Source organism: Aquarana catesbeiana, linkage group LG02 (assembly GCF_042186555.1).
Source record: "Aquarana catesbeiana isolate 2022-GZ linkage group LG02, ASM4218655v1, whole genome shotgun sequence".
Taxonomy (NCBI): Eukaryota; Metazoa; Chordata; class Amphibia; order Anura; family Ranidae; genus Aquarana; species Aquarana catesbeiana.
In genome coordinates, this window is record NC_133325.1 from 21,822,775 (window position 1) to 21,840,724 (window position 17,950).

Sequence of the window (17,950 nt, forward strand, 5' to 3'; positions counted from 1 at the left end):
TTGCACCTACCTAAGGGTGTCCTGGCCCCAACCGTCTCTCCCATAGTTCTGTTTAAGAGACAATAAATGTCCTTGCATTCAAAAAGTGTCTGGCCCCACTGCAACAACTTCCTGAAAAGTAGCCGTTCCTCTGAATTCACTTCAGTGGTTCATTTTGGCAGGGGGGGGGGGGGGTTCAGGGGGCAGCAGGGCTGACGGGCATTCTGCCATGGAAACATTAGAAGATTAGGCTGTAGAAGAGTTAGGTGTACTAGGAGTAGTTTCTCTGGAGAAGACGTGGCTCCAGTTTGCCTCTAATGCTGCTCGCACATCTGGAGACCTAGGAGTTTGGTCATGTAGTATCTTCTGAATGAACAAAGATCACCGGACAGCACTGGGAGAAGCATGGGGCAGTATTTTCTCCAAGTATGGTAAGCATTTGTTATAAGAATTTCAAAATCTGCAGCACTAAGCATTTGAAGCTCTTCTATTACTCTGTTAATCCACCTCAGCTAGACTGTTGGAATAGGGGCAAGTTCAGGAAGAGGCAGCCGAAGACATTATCTGATTGGCTCCATTTTCTTGTAACATCATTAATAGTGGCTCATCCTATGACGTGGCCAAGGCGCTTGTGTTCACATCTTTCAGCCCGATGACTTCACACAGACTTGCACCTGCATCATCCAGGACCATGCCCAGGTGGGCACCAGAAACATCGCACTCACACCAAAAGACCATGAAAACAATACAAAAAAAGAAGAGGTCCAGTAAAAGAAAACAATAAGCTAGATGCCGGACAAGGAAAATTTATTAATTTATTTATTTATTTATGGTACTTATACAGCACCATCAATTTATGTAGTGCTTTACATATACATTGTACATTCACATCAGTCCCTACCCTTAAGGAGCTTACAATCTAAGGTCCCTAACTTGCATTTATACATACTAGGGACAATTTAGACAGGATCCAATTAACCTACCAGCATGTCTTTGGAGTGTGGGAGGAAACCGGAGTACCCGGAGGAAACCCACGCAGGCACAGGGAGAACATGCAAACTCCAGCCAGGTAGTGTCATGCTTGGGATTCGAACCAGCGACCCTTCTTACTGCTAGGCGAAAGTGCTATCCACTACACCACTGTGCCGCGTTCAGAACTCCAGTGAAGAACCACCACTCTGCACCGCGGGATTTGGAATTTGGTTCTTCATCGGAATAAACATTAGTGTTCTGTGAGGCCTTTATAATTCGGAGAAGTCAGTGGTAGTTCAGTAACTAGACTGTTAAATCTTCAGTCATTCTTCTGTAAGAACATCTATGGAGTCCAAGATTGTCTATCACCTCATGGAACCAACACTGTAAAAGTGTGTGTGGCAGCCCGTATTATACGGGACAAATATTTCACTGTATAAAGACTAAAAACTTTACTCCTGGACTGCATTTAGTACTTTTCAATCAAAATTAACTAACTGAAATCTCAGTGTTGTTTTCCAGCTTCTAATAATGGGGGAAAAAAAAAAAAAGTTTACTTCAGATTACCCATAGTCTGACCTTCTCCTCTACCATACTCATAGGCCCTGGCCATCTCCAGAAGTATGTTTTAAGCCTATGATAAACTCCAGCATGCCAATAGTCTCTAACATCTCCTGTAGTATATCTGCAGTCTTTGACAATCTCCTGAAGCGTGTCTGCAGTCTTTGACCATCATTTTGACACTATTGCAAGCTACCTACAGGATCCCACAATGAAGTTTTGGTGTTCTTGGAGATTTATTTAGACATCAGATGGTAAGCTTTTTTTTTTTTTTAACTGAATTTGTGGGAATGGCCAGTCCTGGATAAATGAGCAATCATTTGAGGTCTACACCCTTTGTAGATTTTTTTTTTATAAGCATTGGTTCACACAATGAGAATATCGGACAAGTGATCGTCCAGTTTTTGGTTTTCTTTTTTTTTTTACCAATGTTACAAAAATTCTCATAAGATGGAAAAACCCACATGATGCAATGTATTCTATTGTATTGTTATGACTCCTTTTGATTCCAAGTCTTGGTCACTGAAAATTTTTACAGACGAATGCTGTACTGATTAAAAGAAAATGGTTTGTTCCGTTATCGTACAAGAAACATTTTTGTGCTTGTCCCTTCGGATAATTTTGCACCAACCTGAGCACTGGACGGCTCTCGAAAGCCATGGACTAATCAGATTATCAGACGATCGCTCCAAAAGCGGTGTTTTTCATCCAATTTTCTCCTTGTGTGTACTAGGTATTACAGTGGAATGACTGATTTCAAAAGATTTGGTGATCTTTTTAAATTCCCTCACCCACAAACTTCTTTATGGGGCCCTCTGAGAGCCAATATGGACACCACACATACCAGACCCTAGATTAGGGTTTCATGGAACCCTAGGGCTTTTCCACAGGTTGCTAGGGGTTCCTTCAGCAATGAGGAATTTCTGCCTCTCAGATAAGTTCGCACTGTCACCATTGATCTTGGTAATTCTTCCCACTGACCACAAGTGTAAGGAACATTCTTCCCATTGACCATCACACTTATGTTTCACGAGTTGTAGATATTGTAATGGAAATTTGTAAGTTCTGTATATAAGTGTATTCTATTTTGTATGTATTGCACACTGCCCTCACTGTGCACACGGCCCTAAATGTTTTCAGTACATGTTTACATTCTTTCGAGTCCTGATTAGAATTAGCGTGCCTATGTAACGCCCCTTGCTACCATAAACGTACAATTGTAATATTAATGTGATACCTACGTAATCATGTGTATAAAAACCTTCAATTGCATCATAATAAAGCAGAACAGTTATTTGGCAAGATGCTGAGCGTATCTTTTGTGTCTGTTCCCTACTGCAGTAGTTATTAATTTGGAACCACTAATCAATATGGAGGATAGGAGTTGCCCATCATCAAAATGTCCAACTCAATATAGTTTATTTTTATCAGAGAGTTCCCTTTAGAGCAGAAAGTTAGTTTAAGGGTTCCTCTGTGTTGGAAAGGTTGAGAAAGACAGCCCTATATCTTAAAGGTTTATATAAAGGTGGGTTGCACCTGCATACTCCATAATAAGGTTCAAGTCATTGGCACCTGATCTGGAACACAGGATTCTAACTTCATGGATTTGACATTGTGGTAAATATAGGGGTGCCCTTACCTTTTTCCATGTGACAGATCTGCAACTTTGTTAATTTAGGTTATCCAACCTTTAGTTGTAATAACTGTTTGGATGATGCAAACATTTGTCTGTTCAAATATGTTGAAAGTCAACAATATCCATTGGGGTGTACTTACGGATTACATAATGGTAGGTCACAAGTCTTTGAACGTTAGGAAACCTTTAACACAGGTACACCCCGCATACAAAAATGTTTGCTTTTAATGGTTACGCCCTAGTCATGCTCAACAAGGATTCAATAAAAGCCTGTGGTTGCTTCAGATGTTGCTGTGGGTTCCATGAGCTGTGGAGGACTGACCTCCGAGCTGATGGCGTCTGCATAGTTCTGGGACCAACACCACTTGGCAGAGCCATCAGGACACCAATAATGGAAAATTGGATCAAATACCATAACTTTGCTTTCCTGGTGCCAATCCATGGCAGCCTACTGAAGATATACCCACATGTATGCTGCCACCAAGAAAAGTTTAAATTGTATCAAATACTGCAATTTTCCTTTAGGAAAATCTTTTTAGTTGTCTGTAAGAGTGGCATGCTTCCCAACGACCACCCAACGATTTAATGTTAGACAGAGTTCCCAAAGACCTGAAAGTTATTTCAAGTGTTCCTTTGGGGTAGAAATATTGAGAAAGGCTGACATAATCCATACCAGTAATTATTTTCACCAGAGGAACCCTATGAAATAATAAGTAGGCCTCAAGGAACCATTATTAAGGTCAATTCAGGGGGAAGAATGTACCCTACAAAAGATCACTGGTGTCATGTTGTTGGTCCAAGAACTATGCAGATGGGAGGTCAATTGGCGACAGCTCAAGGAACCCCCAGCAATCTCTGGGGGAGCCTTGGTGAAAAATGGGTGTCAGTTCTGGGGACATCGGAGGTTAGGGGAAGTGGATGATACAAACAGGAAAGCAAGCAGAGAAGGAAACTTGGAGAATGGCAATGATGAAGTTAGGAGGGGGGGGGGCATAGGCTGATCTAATTCACTGCATGTCCACTGCCTGCCAGTTAAAAATTGCACATGGAAATCCCCTTTAAGAGCCATCCAACCCCAATCCCCCCCTCTGCTGCCAGGTCTACTTTTTTTTTTTTAAACAGATCTCCAGCATGGAACACTCTGATTGGATACACAGATTTTATTTTAGAAGAATGAATAAAAAGGTGGAATAATCACATTGCACACAAGCGCATTATGAAGCTTCATTTCAGCAGACACATTTCCAGAAAAATATCAGAAAACGTAACGAAAAAAAAAAACAAACAAAAACACAAAAAGGCTGCAAACTAATGTACACATCTGTCACATTCTCCAGCCTGGGCCAAATACACCGCCCATTACAGAGGACTACAGGTCTAAAAAGGGAGGTCCCTGGAAACAAGAGGGCCGGTGCACTGTGAAAAAGCTGCTTAGGAAGAAGAGAACACAACTAGCTTACATCAGAGTGTATACTGCCATTTTCACGTGGAGCGAATATTATAGGTGGAGCTAATGTACTGCATTTCAAACTGTCTTTTTATCCTTCAGATACTCCAGTGCTGACAGCCTCCACCCTCCTAATAAATAGTGACTACCATTATGGCCCAACAGTGCCGGGTTCAGGGGTCAATTCCCATGACATCATCTACAAAGTGTTACTGTATTACTATATGGAACAAAAAATCTGATCAGTTATTCTCCATCAAGCCAGTCCTAATATGTGTGCATGGGATGACTGTGGGGGGACATTAGAGGGTAAGCTGTAAGTGACTGGCTCAGTGATCTCTGTACAACATTGCGGTATATGTCAGAGCTATATAAAATGTATAATAATAATATTATTATTATTATTATTATTATTAATAGTGTGTGACTGTGGGGGGACATTAGAGTGTAAGCTCCTCTGGTACAGAGACTGATGTGAATAGCCAAGTCATGGCTGGGACAAAGGGTGGGCAGGAGGTGCGACCGGCCCTGGGGTATCATGTGAGGTGGGGGGCACCACAAGGAGATTTTGGGGGGGGGGGGCAGGGGGTATTCTAGAAGGGGAAATTTTAAGGGGGGCAGGGAGTGCCAAGAGTAGTGATTTAAGGGGATTTGTGTTGGGGGGGGGGGTAGAGAAATTGTGCTAGGAAGGGCGATTTTTTTGTTGGGGGGGGGGGCATTGATTTGTTCTGGAAGGAAGGGGAATTTATGCTCAGGGGCTAAGCATGCAGATTAGTACTCAGTGGTTTTGTGGGGGGATTTTTGTGGACACAATGCTCATACATCTTGGAGGGGAGGGGAGGGGAGGGGAGGGGAGGGGAGGGGAGGGGAGGGGTGTGTGGACGGTTTTGGCACTTTCGCCATGGGCTCTAGATGACATTGTCCTGGCAGTAGGCTAAGTGTTCTCCATACAGCACTGTGGTATATGTCAGAGCTATATAAATGTATAATGTAGTGAGAGTGGAGAAATGCTGACATGAAGAAAGAGGGTGGGATTAGCACTGGAGTAGCTGAGTGATTTGTGCATCAGGATGATTAAACCCCGTGTGGAGATTCATTTAAAATAATGTAAATACATTTCAGGAGAAGAAAGAAAAAAAAAAAAAAAAAAAAGTGTCAATACTAACGAACGGTTTTCTTTGGAAAGCAGCCATAGCCTGAGTAGAACAGCCTGTTACCTGCCAGCATGCTGCTGTGAAGGACTCTTGCTCTCTCTGTAAGCAGCGGTCTCTCTCCAGAGGAATTATACACCTTCTGGAGTCAGAATTCTCCAATCAGAACAGAGCATGAGCTTTTCCTATTGCACGGCTAAAGGTCTGACTCAGCAGGGGGCGTGTATCAGACCTCGGCGCAGAGACCATTGTTTCCACAGAGAGCAAGGTTCCTCTGCAGCATGCTGGCAGGGGACAGGCTTCTTCCACTAAAGCTGTGGTTTCTTTCTAAAAGGAAATTAAACAGGAAGACTGAACACTTTTGGTTAGGATGCACCAAAAACGTATTCAGCCAATTTATACTGAAGGATCGACTGAGCTTTAATGGCTTTACATTTCACCTAACTGAAAGGAGCGTTGTAAAGAGGCCCCGTCATGATGTACACCAACCCAAAGAAGAAGATGCTAGACCAGCAAAGCCGAATCTATTCTTCCATCAGAGATCTTATACAAGAGTTTCTGCCTCATGGCGGGGGCCCTTTATAAAACTGAACGAGGATGCGGTCTATGACATCACAAGGTTCGTTGTGTCCCAAACAATGAATGCGATCATTTCTCATATTTACATCATGAAAAGCAAATCTTTATTGGATGTGCGGTAAACAGCGCAAAAAAGCAGAAGCAAAAAGCAGAAGAAAAATATACAAAAATTTACAGGGAGGAAAATCCTAAAAAAAAAAAAAAAAAAATTAAAAAAAGGACATTGTGAAATCTGGGGACCCAGAAAGGTGTCCGGCGGTTGGAGGGACAACTTTGACGTTTCGGGGAGAAGTGAGCAACTGAGAACCAAACTACTTTATGACCCCGTCATAAAAGAGATGGGGGCTGCCATTGCTGATTTTTTTTTTTTTAAACGTTGGTTACTTGGCTTTCTTATGTATCCTTATGCTTTGATACCTTAAAGCTGAACTCCAGGTATGGATTTTATTGCATAGTCCAGCTCGGTGCAATGTAAGTAAGTATGAGCCATACCTGTGAAGCAGCTGTGCAAGCGGAGAATTACTGTAGTAAAGATCATTGCTGTTTTACAGGTTCTGAGCAGCCACCCTGCTCTACGGTAACCACAGGAGGGCGCTTGCTTGGCAGGAACACCATTCACAGAAATATGCATTTTTCTTAATGATTGCAAGGTGTTCTCTGACCGGAAGAGGTAGAAAGGTGGTGTGAAAACGTCACAATCTCCGCCAAGTCCAACCAGAGAACACCTTACATTTGTTGAGAAAAATGCAAGGCATTCTGTGAAGGGCACCTGTGCCAAGCAAGAAACGCCACCCCGTGGTTTGCTATGCAGCAAGGCAACTGCTCGGCATGATCTTCAGCTTCCACAGGTATGACCTATATATTCAAGGTGGCCAAATATAACTAAGCTACGCTGGAGGCTGTGCAACAGCACAGGTCATGTGACCATATTAACCAATGAGAATTCTTTGAGGTGCCTTTCTTCCACGACAGCATCCAAGGATAAAGAATTTGTCACCGGTCAAGTGGTCAGAGCTGAACAATGAGCACTTGCCATTGCGAGCAATATGCTGCCAGCAAAGTTTGGTGATGTTATACCAGCTGGAAGGGTGTTGAAAAACAAGGATCAGATGAGATACAAGTTCCGAGGACTGGAGGGGGTGGTGAGAGGAATGAGAGTTTGTTCACCTTTTCAATTATTCGTGAAAAGGTGAACTAATCATTAAGTGCTTGGGCTGAAAATACAATCTCTTGTGCCTCAAGTGCTGTTGAGAGAGGAGCAGAGACAAACCACATCGAGGGAAGGTTGGAGTCCACAGGATCTGAGGGACATTCAAGAGTTAGTTCTGAAGACTTTGTTGGACAGGAGAAGCAGAGACAAACCACATTGAGGGAAGTTTGTCATGAACAAGATCTGAGGGACATTCAATAGTTCCACAGAACTTATGACTTTATTAGACGGGAGCAGTAGAGACCATCCACAGCGAGGGAAGGTTGATGTCAACAGGATCTGAGGGACATTTAAGCTTTTGCGCCACAGAACTAATGATTTTGTTGGATGGGAGGCGCAGAGACAAATCACAGCGAGGGAAGGTTGTCATCAACAGGATCTGAGGGACATACAAGAGTTCTCCTTCCAACTTACTGTGGGGCTCGAAAGTGAAAGGATAGCCTTCTCCTACCATCAGGGTATGTGGAGGGCTCCAGAGCAAAGTTTCTCAACCAGGGTTCTGCCTGAGGTTGCTAGGGGTTCCTTGAGCAATTTCCACCTCTCAGATAAGTTCCCACTGACACCACTGATCTTTTCAGTGACCTGTAGGGGGCAATTCTTCCCAATGACCACAAGTGTAAGGGACATTCTTCCTACTGACCACCAGACTAATGTATCAGGAGTTTTATATAGTCATTTTTAGTAGGGGTTCCCTGAGATCGGAAAGTTATTTCAAGGGTTCCTCTGTGTTGAAAAGGTTGAGAAAGGCTGTTCCCGAGTCTTCTCAAAGCCAGCACAGAGGCCAGGAGGAGGAAGAACCTCTGGCCTTCACTCTCAATGCTTACCTCCAGCAGAAGTAAGCAATATGTCAGTGATAGATGGGCAGATCACTCAGGTCACGCAACATATTGGCACCTTGGAAAAACTCTAACAATTATAAGGATTACCCTTGCTGCCCCCTACACACATACTGATCACGCCTCTTCTAAATACGTGGCTGTTTGTCCAAATAGGCAGCAGGAAAAAAAAAAAAAGGATGAAAAACAACCTTCTGCCATCCACAGGCTAAAAAGAAAAAAAATTGATGGAAACCTTCCAACCTTCCCACCAATGTGAGCACACAGCGGTTTCCAGATGTATGGAGATCGGCTGATTACAGCATCTCCATCACTATTCAGTGCAACTCCATTGCTTTCATGCTGGACCCAGCCCAAGCCTCGGTGCAACTAAATAGCCGATAAGAGAGAGATGAAGGTCAGAAGATTCCTCCGAGTCTACATCAGAAGGCAACTAAAAGGGAACTCTGGCTGAGACTGGAGGACCCCATTAAATTAGCAAAGGTATAGGGTATAGCATCAGATTTAAAAGGACGTATCCAATACTAGGTCCAGAAGGTAAATTCGGGGACCCATTTGGATTGCTGGCCGTAGTGTTTAGAGCTGGTGCACTCCTATATACTAATATGTTAGGAGGCCTGTTATTAAGCACAGCAGTGTCTCAGAAGCTTCTATATTTACAACAGACCTGGGAGGGAAGTCTCTGCAAAAATTCACCAAAACCTGACCCTACCGGCGAGCAAATCATTTTATACTGAGCTAGGGCAGTGCAGGTGGGAGGGGCTGTTCTGGTCTCAATGCTTTTCTTCAATATTAGATGGGTGCCATTGCTGGTATTCCTCCAGATTACAAAAGCACTTCCGCCTAAAGCGGAGTTGTAACGTAGGCATAAAAAATACATTCATTTGTTCCCCACCCCGCCCTGATTAATATGAACTAACTAAAAATTTCCAATCAAATTTCGTTTTTAAAAACACCACTTGAGACCATGTGACATCACATGGGTTGTTAGGCCTGACTCTTAATTCTATATTTGATCAAGTTTGGTGGGAGTGGACGGTAAAAAAATTGCCTGTAAACATCACGGCACCCTGCCTCAGATCTTCTGTTAAGAGCCTGAGTGTTATATTAAAGAACTCCCCCCAACATCCCTTTAGACATGCATGTTCCTCTCTGCTGGCCACTAGGTACTGCAGAGTTTTGTGGTGCAATCTGCTAATCATTTTCTCATCAATACACTTGTATAATCAAGAAACTGATCAACAGGTTGCACAGTTGAAGTCTACAGAACCCCAAAGCAATCCGATGACCAGATGCTTGGGGTTCTGTAGACGTTAGCCTACAGCAATCTGGTGATCCTTTGCATGGCTAAAGTCTACAGAACCCAAAAAGCAAAGGATCATCAGATTGCAGGGCCTACAGAACCCAAAGCAAAGGATCATCAGATTGCAGGGCTAAAGTCTATAGAACCCAGCAGCCACCAGGAAGGCTCATGCACTTCTTAAGGGAAGCTGGGGATGTGTTCTTTCATATATTGTTCTGTAGAGTGACTGATGGCAGCCCTAAAGATCGCTCCCACACATGATGTAGAGTAAAATGATTGACAGCAGATAAAGCTAACAGCTGTGAGAGGTTGGCCTTGGACAAGTTTGCAGGGAATTGATAGTAAACCATTTAAACCACAGGAGAGGACTTGCAGCAAAAAAGGCAAGGCTGGAATTCAGCTTTAAAAATGTGGCCATATCAGAAAGAGCAGACTAAAAACGATTTTCGATTTGGTTCTCTATCAGGCCGAGCGCACTGGGGAAGTCTTCACGATGCACACCTGCAAACAAGGCCAAAAACTCCCATATCATGACCCAACCCCCACAGATATCAATGAAAACTTCTGTTTATGCACGATTCATTAATAAAAACTGTCCATTACGTTGCTGGCCGATCTCCTCCAGCTTCTCTACATACGGTGGCCGGTTGGCTGTCCCAGCATTCTCTGCATTGTAATACAACAATCATTAACAAACACAAGTGGACGGTGAAGTAACAAGGCTATAAAAGCACAGGGACGAGCCCGCTTGGCAGAGGATGGATATGTTTAATAAATAGAAAGAAAAAAAAAAAGCTAAATTACAGAGCCACGGCAATAAGGCACTAAAAGATTAGCTTCATATCCTGCAAACAAAATAAAAAAACTGCCCTGCAAATCACACATACAAAAAAAAAAACAAAAAAAAAACAACAAAAAACAAAAATCAGGCGAGCGTGATAAATAGGCAACGATTCCCGAATTCCCTCGGCGTATCACTCTTATAAAAAAAAAAAAAAAAAGGGATCTTTTTAAAATGACTCCTGGGCCGGGGTCAGCGAGATTGTCCGGGAATTCGGGGGGGCCTCTTATACACAGCGAGTCTACCTGCACAAAGCATTGATGATTCTTGGTAAGCTGCCGCAGAGAGCGCGAGGCTGCGTGATTAGAGACGTCACCGCGGGGAGACGTGTGAGGAGAGCAGTCCGTAGAGTTTAAAGCTGCGCGTCTTCCAAATAAAATAAAAAAAAATAAGAGTCTTTACTTGTTCCGGGATTGTTTCCGCTCAAAGAACTGGAAAAAAAAATAAAAAATAAAAATAAATAAGTTTTAGTAGTTGCAGTCAGTAGAAATGGAGACCTACTTTAGTCCAATAACATGGAAGAGTCTAAATGTTCCCTCAGGTGTCTATTTCTCCAACCAACCCCCCCAATGTACAGCGAAGGAAAAAAAAAAAAAAAAAAAAAAAAAAGTATTTGACCGGCTGCTGATTTTGTACGTTTGCCCACTGACAAAGAAACGATCAGTCGATAATTTTTATGATCGGTTTATTATAACGGTGAGAGACAGAAGAACAAAAATATCAAGAAAAACACATTTCAAAAAAGTGATAAATTGATTTGCATTTTAAATGAGAGAAATAAGTATTTGATCCCCTATCAATCAGCAAGATTTCTGGCTCCCAGGTGTTTTCTATACAGGTAACAAACTGAGATTAGGGGCACTCTTAAAGGGAGTGCTCCCAATCTCAGTTTATTACCTGTATAAAAGACACCTGTCCACAGAAGCAATCAATCAGATTCCAATCTCTCCACCATGGCCAAGACCAAAGAGCTGTCCAAGAATGTCGGGGACAAGATTGTAGATCTACACAAGGCTGGAATGGACTACAAGACCATGGCTGGAATGGACTACAAGACCATCGCCAATCAGCTTGGTGAGAGGGTGACAACAGTTGGTGCGATTATTCGCAAATGGAAGAAACACAAAATAACTGTCAACCTCCCTCGGTCTGGGGCTCCATGGAGGATCTCACCTCGTGGAGTTTCAATGATCAGGAGAACGGTGAGGAATCAGCCCAGATCTACACGGGAGAATCTTGTCAATGATCTCAGCTGGGACCATAGTCACCAAGAAAACAATTGGTAACACACTACACCGTGAAGGAATGAAATCCTGCAGTGACGCAAGGTCCCCTTGATGAAAAAAACACATGTACAGGTCCATCTGAAGTTTGCTAATGAGCATCTGAATGATTCAGAGGAGAACTGGGTGAAAGTGTTGTGGTCAGATGAGACGAAAATCAAGCTCTTTGGCATCAAACTCAACTCGCCGTGTTTAGAGGAGGAGGAATTCTGCCTATGACCCCAAGAACACCATCCCCCACCGTCATACATGGAGGTGGAAACATTATGCTTTGGGGGTGTTTTTCTGCTAAGGGGACAGGACAACTTCATTGCATCAAAAGAACGATGGACGGGGCCAAGTACCGTCAAATCTTGGGTGAGAACCTCCTTCCCTCAGTCAGGGCATTGAAAATGGGTCGTGGATGGGTCTTCCAGCATGACAATGACCCAAAACACACGGCTAAGGCAAGGAAGGAGTGGCCCAAGGAGAAGCACATTAAAGTCCTGGAGTGGCCTAGCCAGTCTCCAGACCTTCATCCCGTAGAAAATATGTGGAGGGAGCTGAAGGTTCGAGTTACTAAACGTCAGCCTGGAAACCTTAAAGACTTGGAGAGGATCTGCAAAGAGGACAAAATCCCTCCTGAGAGGTGTGCAAACCTGGTGGCCAACTACAAGAAACGTCTGACCTCTGATTACCAACAAGGGTTTTGCCACCAAGTACTAAGTCATGTTTTGCGAAGGGGTCAAATACTTATTTCACTCATTAAAATGAACATCAATTTATAACTTTTTTAAAATGCGTTTTTCTGCATATTTTTGTTATTCTGTCTCTCACTGTTAAAATAAACAGACCAATAAAACTATAGACGGATCATTTCTTTGTCAGTGGACAAACATACAAAATCAGCAGCCGATCAAATACTTTTTTCACTCACTGTATGGCTGCCTTGTTAGGCTTTTAAAGGGCAATAAAAAAAATGCAGCCAAATTGCCCATTCTTAGGCCTGATTCACACCTATGCATTTTTAGTGCTTTTTGCATTTTGCAGATTTGCACAGCAGTCCATTCTACATGGTTTCCTATGGAACACGTTCTGTAGTGCAAATCTGCAAAATGCAAAAAGCACTAGAAATGCATAGGTGTGAATCAGGCCTAACAACCCATGTGAACAACTCATTGGACTCTTATTTTCTAATCACACCAACCCTCCCTTATACTGTATATTCTGGAACATTTCAGTTCCTCTGGTTGGTCACAGTAGAAACATTTTGATTTGTAATGTCAGTTTTGTAAATGACGAATATCATCCAATATCAAATCTAATCAGAGAAAAAATAAAATAAACCTTTAGAGGTTCTATGTGAAAACACAGCACACCAATCACCACAGTGCATCATCACCCTCCACCATTACCTGGGGGTCCGCTGCCAGTGTCACCTGGGGAAATGGAAAGCCAGTAAGCAAATAAAGCTACAAAGAGATAATTCACAGCTATACCCTGAAAATCTGTACATCATGCAAACTGGTGTATGAAGGGAAATCAGTACTGAGGTATCTTAAGGGTCCCAGTGTGATTTGCACTCTGAGGTGCTGTGTGTGGGCTTCAGACTATGGAGCAGAGCAAGCATTGGCACCTTTGATATTAGATATTGCATGCCATCTACAATATGCATTCATGACAGAGCGGCAGTGTTGGGGTTCATCAATGTTTTGCTTAAAACAGAATACATAGCGTTCTTGAATACATTTTCTCTCTCTCCCCTATTCATCTAGGACTAAGACCCCTTTCACACTGGGGCGCTTTGCAGGCGCTACAGCGCTAATAGCGCCTGCAAAGCGCCCTAAAAGAGCCACTGCTGTCTCTCCAGTGTGAAAGCCCTCAGGGCTTTCACACTGGAGCGGTGCGCTGGCAGGACGCTAAAAAAAAAAAAAAAAAAAAAAAAAAAAAAAAAGTCCTGCTGACAGCATAGTTGGAGCTGTGTATACACCGCTCCTGCCCATTGAAATCAATGGGGCAGCACGGCTATACCACCGGTATAGCGCCGCTGCAGCAGCATTTGGTGGTTTTAACCCCTTTGCGGCTGGTTTTTAACCCTTTCTTGGTTTTTAACCCCTGCTAGCGGACAAATAGCGCAATAAAATTGACGGTAAAGCGTTACTGCAGACAGACTCACCACCCCAGTGTGAAAGGGGCCTAAGAGAGAAAAAAAAAAAAAAAAAAAAAAATATGTTGTACCTACCACAATATCCATTTCTTCAAGTCCATTGGGGGATATGGGATTGCACAACATTCGGGTTATGCTGCCACCTTCAGGAGGCTGGAGACAATGGCCTACCCTACCCAGCATGCCTCAGTTTTGTGAGAATGCAATACACAGGACCAATAACACAACGCAGTGGGACCCGTGTCACTCAATGGGCAGAAAGAAATAGATTTTGAATTATACAAAGTTGGGACATCCAAAAGCAATACAGCTGGACAACAGCCACTGGTGGATTTGAAATGAAACAGAGGTAAACCAAGGGGGTACCAATGACTGATTCTTATCCGAATGAGATGAGATGAATGCCCCAGATGATAAACCTGATGCTCAGAGCAGGACCGTAGAGATCACCGCCAAGAGGCCTCTTTAGCAGGCTGCAGATTAGCCTCTGAAGACGACCTTCATTTAGCTGGTCAGGTCCCCATGAAGACCTCTGGACGTACCCTGTCCTCAAGAGTGTTTGCGGTAGATTTCAGCATGTGGAACAGGACAGTAAAGATCACCGCCATGGACAATGGCTCCACCCAAGGAACACGAAGCCCGCATCAGCAGTGATATAAAACCTCCACCCAAAAAGGATGGATCATCATAACTCCCCGACTATGAAAGAAAAGAATAGACCAACTGGATGTGGTCACAAAAAAAAAAAAAAAAAACCACACACACACACACACACACACAGGGAACCAACCTTTAGAATCAGATTCCAAGAACAGAGTGAGATTGCCTGGCCAGTCAACAAATCTTGAAATCAGATATTCAAATTGGTGAGAAACCTCACAGCGTAATAACCCAAGAAGGATAGCCAAAGGACTCCAGGATTTTAGAACAGCTTAAAGAGCACCAGGCAAGGTGCAGAGGACTTCGACAAAAGGCAAGCAGGAATGAAGACAAATAGCCACTCCATACTACTGAAGACATCAGAAGACAAAAGAACGAGCAGACCCTTCCACCACAAACTCCCGGCGCTGTTACTGGGGGACCTGCCTACCTAATCTAGAACACTGTACTAAAGGCCACCTGGCCTGCCCTAATCCAGCAAAGTATAAATAGCTGTGGAGCATGGGGCAGGTGCCTTAAACAGCTGAAAACATTCACTTTATCATCAAGGACCGGAACAAGGATGGACTCTCAAGAGGCTTCCTCAGAAGGCTGCAGGTTAGCCTCTGAAGAAGACCTTCTTTTAGCTGGTCAGGCCCCATGAAGTCCTCTAAATGTACCCTGTAGTTTCTTCTTGACTTGCAGAAAATTAGGATTTTTACTACAGCTTACTTGTAAAATCCTTTTCTTGGAGTACATCACGGGACACAGAGCAGCCATAATGACTAACTGGGTTATATGCCACCTATAGGTGAATGGACACTGGCAAACCAAAAAAAACAGGAAGTCCTCCCCTGTATAAGCCCTCCTACACAGGAAGTACCTCAGTTTTTTCGCCAGTGTCTTCAAGGTGATGTAGACCTGCTGGCATCCAGGTTCAACAGGAAACTAGACAGTTTTGTGTCCAGAACCAGGGACCTACTGTCTGAGTACCTTAGTTTTGTAGCAAGCAATAAACTTCCCAAACAAGAGGGGAGGGATCTCTGTGTCCCGTGATGTACTCCAAGAAAAGGATTTTACAGGTAAGCTGTAGTAAAAATCATAATTTCGTTATCGTACATCACAGGACACAGAGCAGCCATGATAACTAACTGATGTCCCCAAGAAATGCTCTTTGAGGGGAGGGAACCCATTAAGACCCAAGAAACACCATCAGAACAACAGGGTCTATTATTGCTGCCTGCAGTACACTGCGTCCAAATGCAATATCTCCTATCAACCTAGTGAATGTATGTACCGAAGACCAAGTAGCAGCCTTGCAAATCTCAGCCATAGATGCTTGAGGACAAACTGCCCATGAAGGACTCACTCTTCTGGCAGAGTGTGCCTTTACTGGAAATGGTGGGGACTTACCCCTTAAACCATACGCCTGAACAATCACCTGGCGGATCCACCGAGAAATAGTTTGCTTAAATGCCATCTTGGGACCTTCTGGCAATATAAAACCGACCATAAGTCTTCCGCATCTGAGCCGACATTTTCAGATAGACTGACAGCCCGTACTACGTCAAGAGAATGAAAATCTCTCTTCTGAAGACTGTGGATTGGGAAAAAAAGGAAGGTAGAATAATATCCTGATTTAGATAAAAACTGGACACTACTTTGGGCAAAAATTCTGGTTGTGGCCGCAAAACCGCCCTATCCTGGTGCAAGATCAAATAAGGTTCTTTACAGGACAGAGCCACCAACTCCGACACCCTTCTGGCCGATGTCATTGACACTGTAAAAATGTGGAGAGGGTGTAAAAACCTTCTCCTCTCAGACACGTGTTATGTCAACAGTGTCTTAGGCGTTTTGTTCAAAAGTTCAGTAGCCAGGCTGTCTTAAAACAAAGTGTGAGTTTATTTGGTCACACTTGGCAACAACTTGAAAATATATACAAAGTTAAATTCTTCTTACAGCTAGATGTAGCAAAACAAAAATAATAGGAACAAAATCTTGTATCAAGAATGTTCAAGAGATGTCTCAGCTCCGTTTGTGCTTTTCTATGTCAGAGAGATGTCCACTCTAGCAGCTGTTTGTGAGGTAGGCTGTATTTAGGCCTAATGTAAACGAAATGTCTTCTGTAGAGTAAGAATGCGTGTGTTCTTCTTTGTGTATGTGAAAAAGTAATGACGTCCTTCTGTGTGTGTGTGTAGGACATGTGTTGTGTGTATGATGTGTGTCGTGTGTGTGTAATAAAGTGTGTGCGCCCTGAAGTGAAGTGACACTCTGTTTTTATACTATTTCAAATCAACTAGTCAGCAGACTAAAGCCATAGCCATATACGGCTAGAACTAAATATGAAATGATCATATTCGTGATTATTCTAAATATTCTCTTTGCCAACAGCTGACACGTCTCTTAAACCTCTTTGATTGTCAGTAACACACAACAGATTCTTATAAAAAACTAAAGGTGAATGACCTTTCCAAATGGCCAAATTCTTGTAATGGATATCTTTTAAACTACAGAAATGCAATTCTGTACCAAATCTTACAAATGCATATTAAACTATAATTGGATACATATATAAATATATACTACTTCACACAAACTCAATCTAACTAACTAATTAAATAACTATATCAAATAACTAACTATATTATGGATAATATGTTTTTACCTTTAAAAAGATCTTTACAATAAAGTTTATGACAGTTATACTGAGTATATTCTTATCTGTGAAATCACTGACCTACTAACCTTAGTCATTAACTCAGCACATGTAGAACAACTGTTACAAAAATGACATGCACACAACCTAGCTATTTCAAGATATGTCTTATGCTGAGCTGAGTGAGCTTTTTCAAAGTCAAAGCATAAAAGGGAACCCAGACTGCATACTTACAGATCTTGATTATAAAGCCGAATTAATATAATTATTCTACAGACACCAAGAGAACTAAATTTTCTTGTCAAGAGGACTAAATGAATTTGCCAGATAGGCTCAAAGGGCTGCCTCTGTAAAACCCCCAGTACTAAAATCCCAAGGGCACAGAGGAGGCCTGACCGGTGGAAGCACACGATCTATCCCCTGTACAAATGTTCGTACTAAGGAGTGAGAAGCAATAGGCCTCTGAAAAAAAGATTGCTAAGGTTGAGATTTGACCTTTAATTGTACTTAAGGCCAGATTCATATCCACCCCTTTTTGCAGTAAAGCCAAAAAACTCTCCCGATTATATATCTATGGAGGTGCCACCTCCTGGCAATATAGGATCTGCAGACTCTATAGTAGATATTTATGGAAACTGGCTTTCTAGCACTCAACATGGTAGACAATACTGACCCAGAAATGCCCCGGTACCTTAAGATCCTGGTTTCAAT

General features: G+C 42.8%; 1 protein-coding gene and 1 long non-coding RNA gene across 2 annotated transcripts in view; one reads left to right on the forward strand and one right to left on the reverse strand.

The window, feature by feature from the left end:
* The window catches only part of LOC141126696 (uncharacterized), an 885,136-nt gene that overhangs the window by 404,221 nt on the left and 462,965 nt on the right, over positions 1-17,950 (forward strand). The window lies entirely within an intron of this gene.
* The window catches only part of NUMA1 (nuclear mitotic apparatus protein 1), a 96,980-nt gene continuing 84,471 nt past the window's right edge, over positions 5,442-17,950 (reverse strand). Inside the window, 1 exon segment of the mRNA XM_073612652.1 lies at positions 5,442-10,946. Coding sequence (XP_073468753.1) covers positions 10,914-10,946 — 33 coding nt within the window. The 3' untranslated portion in view covers positions 5,442-10,913.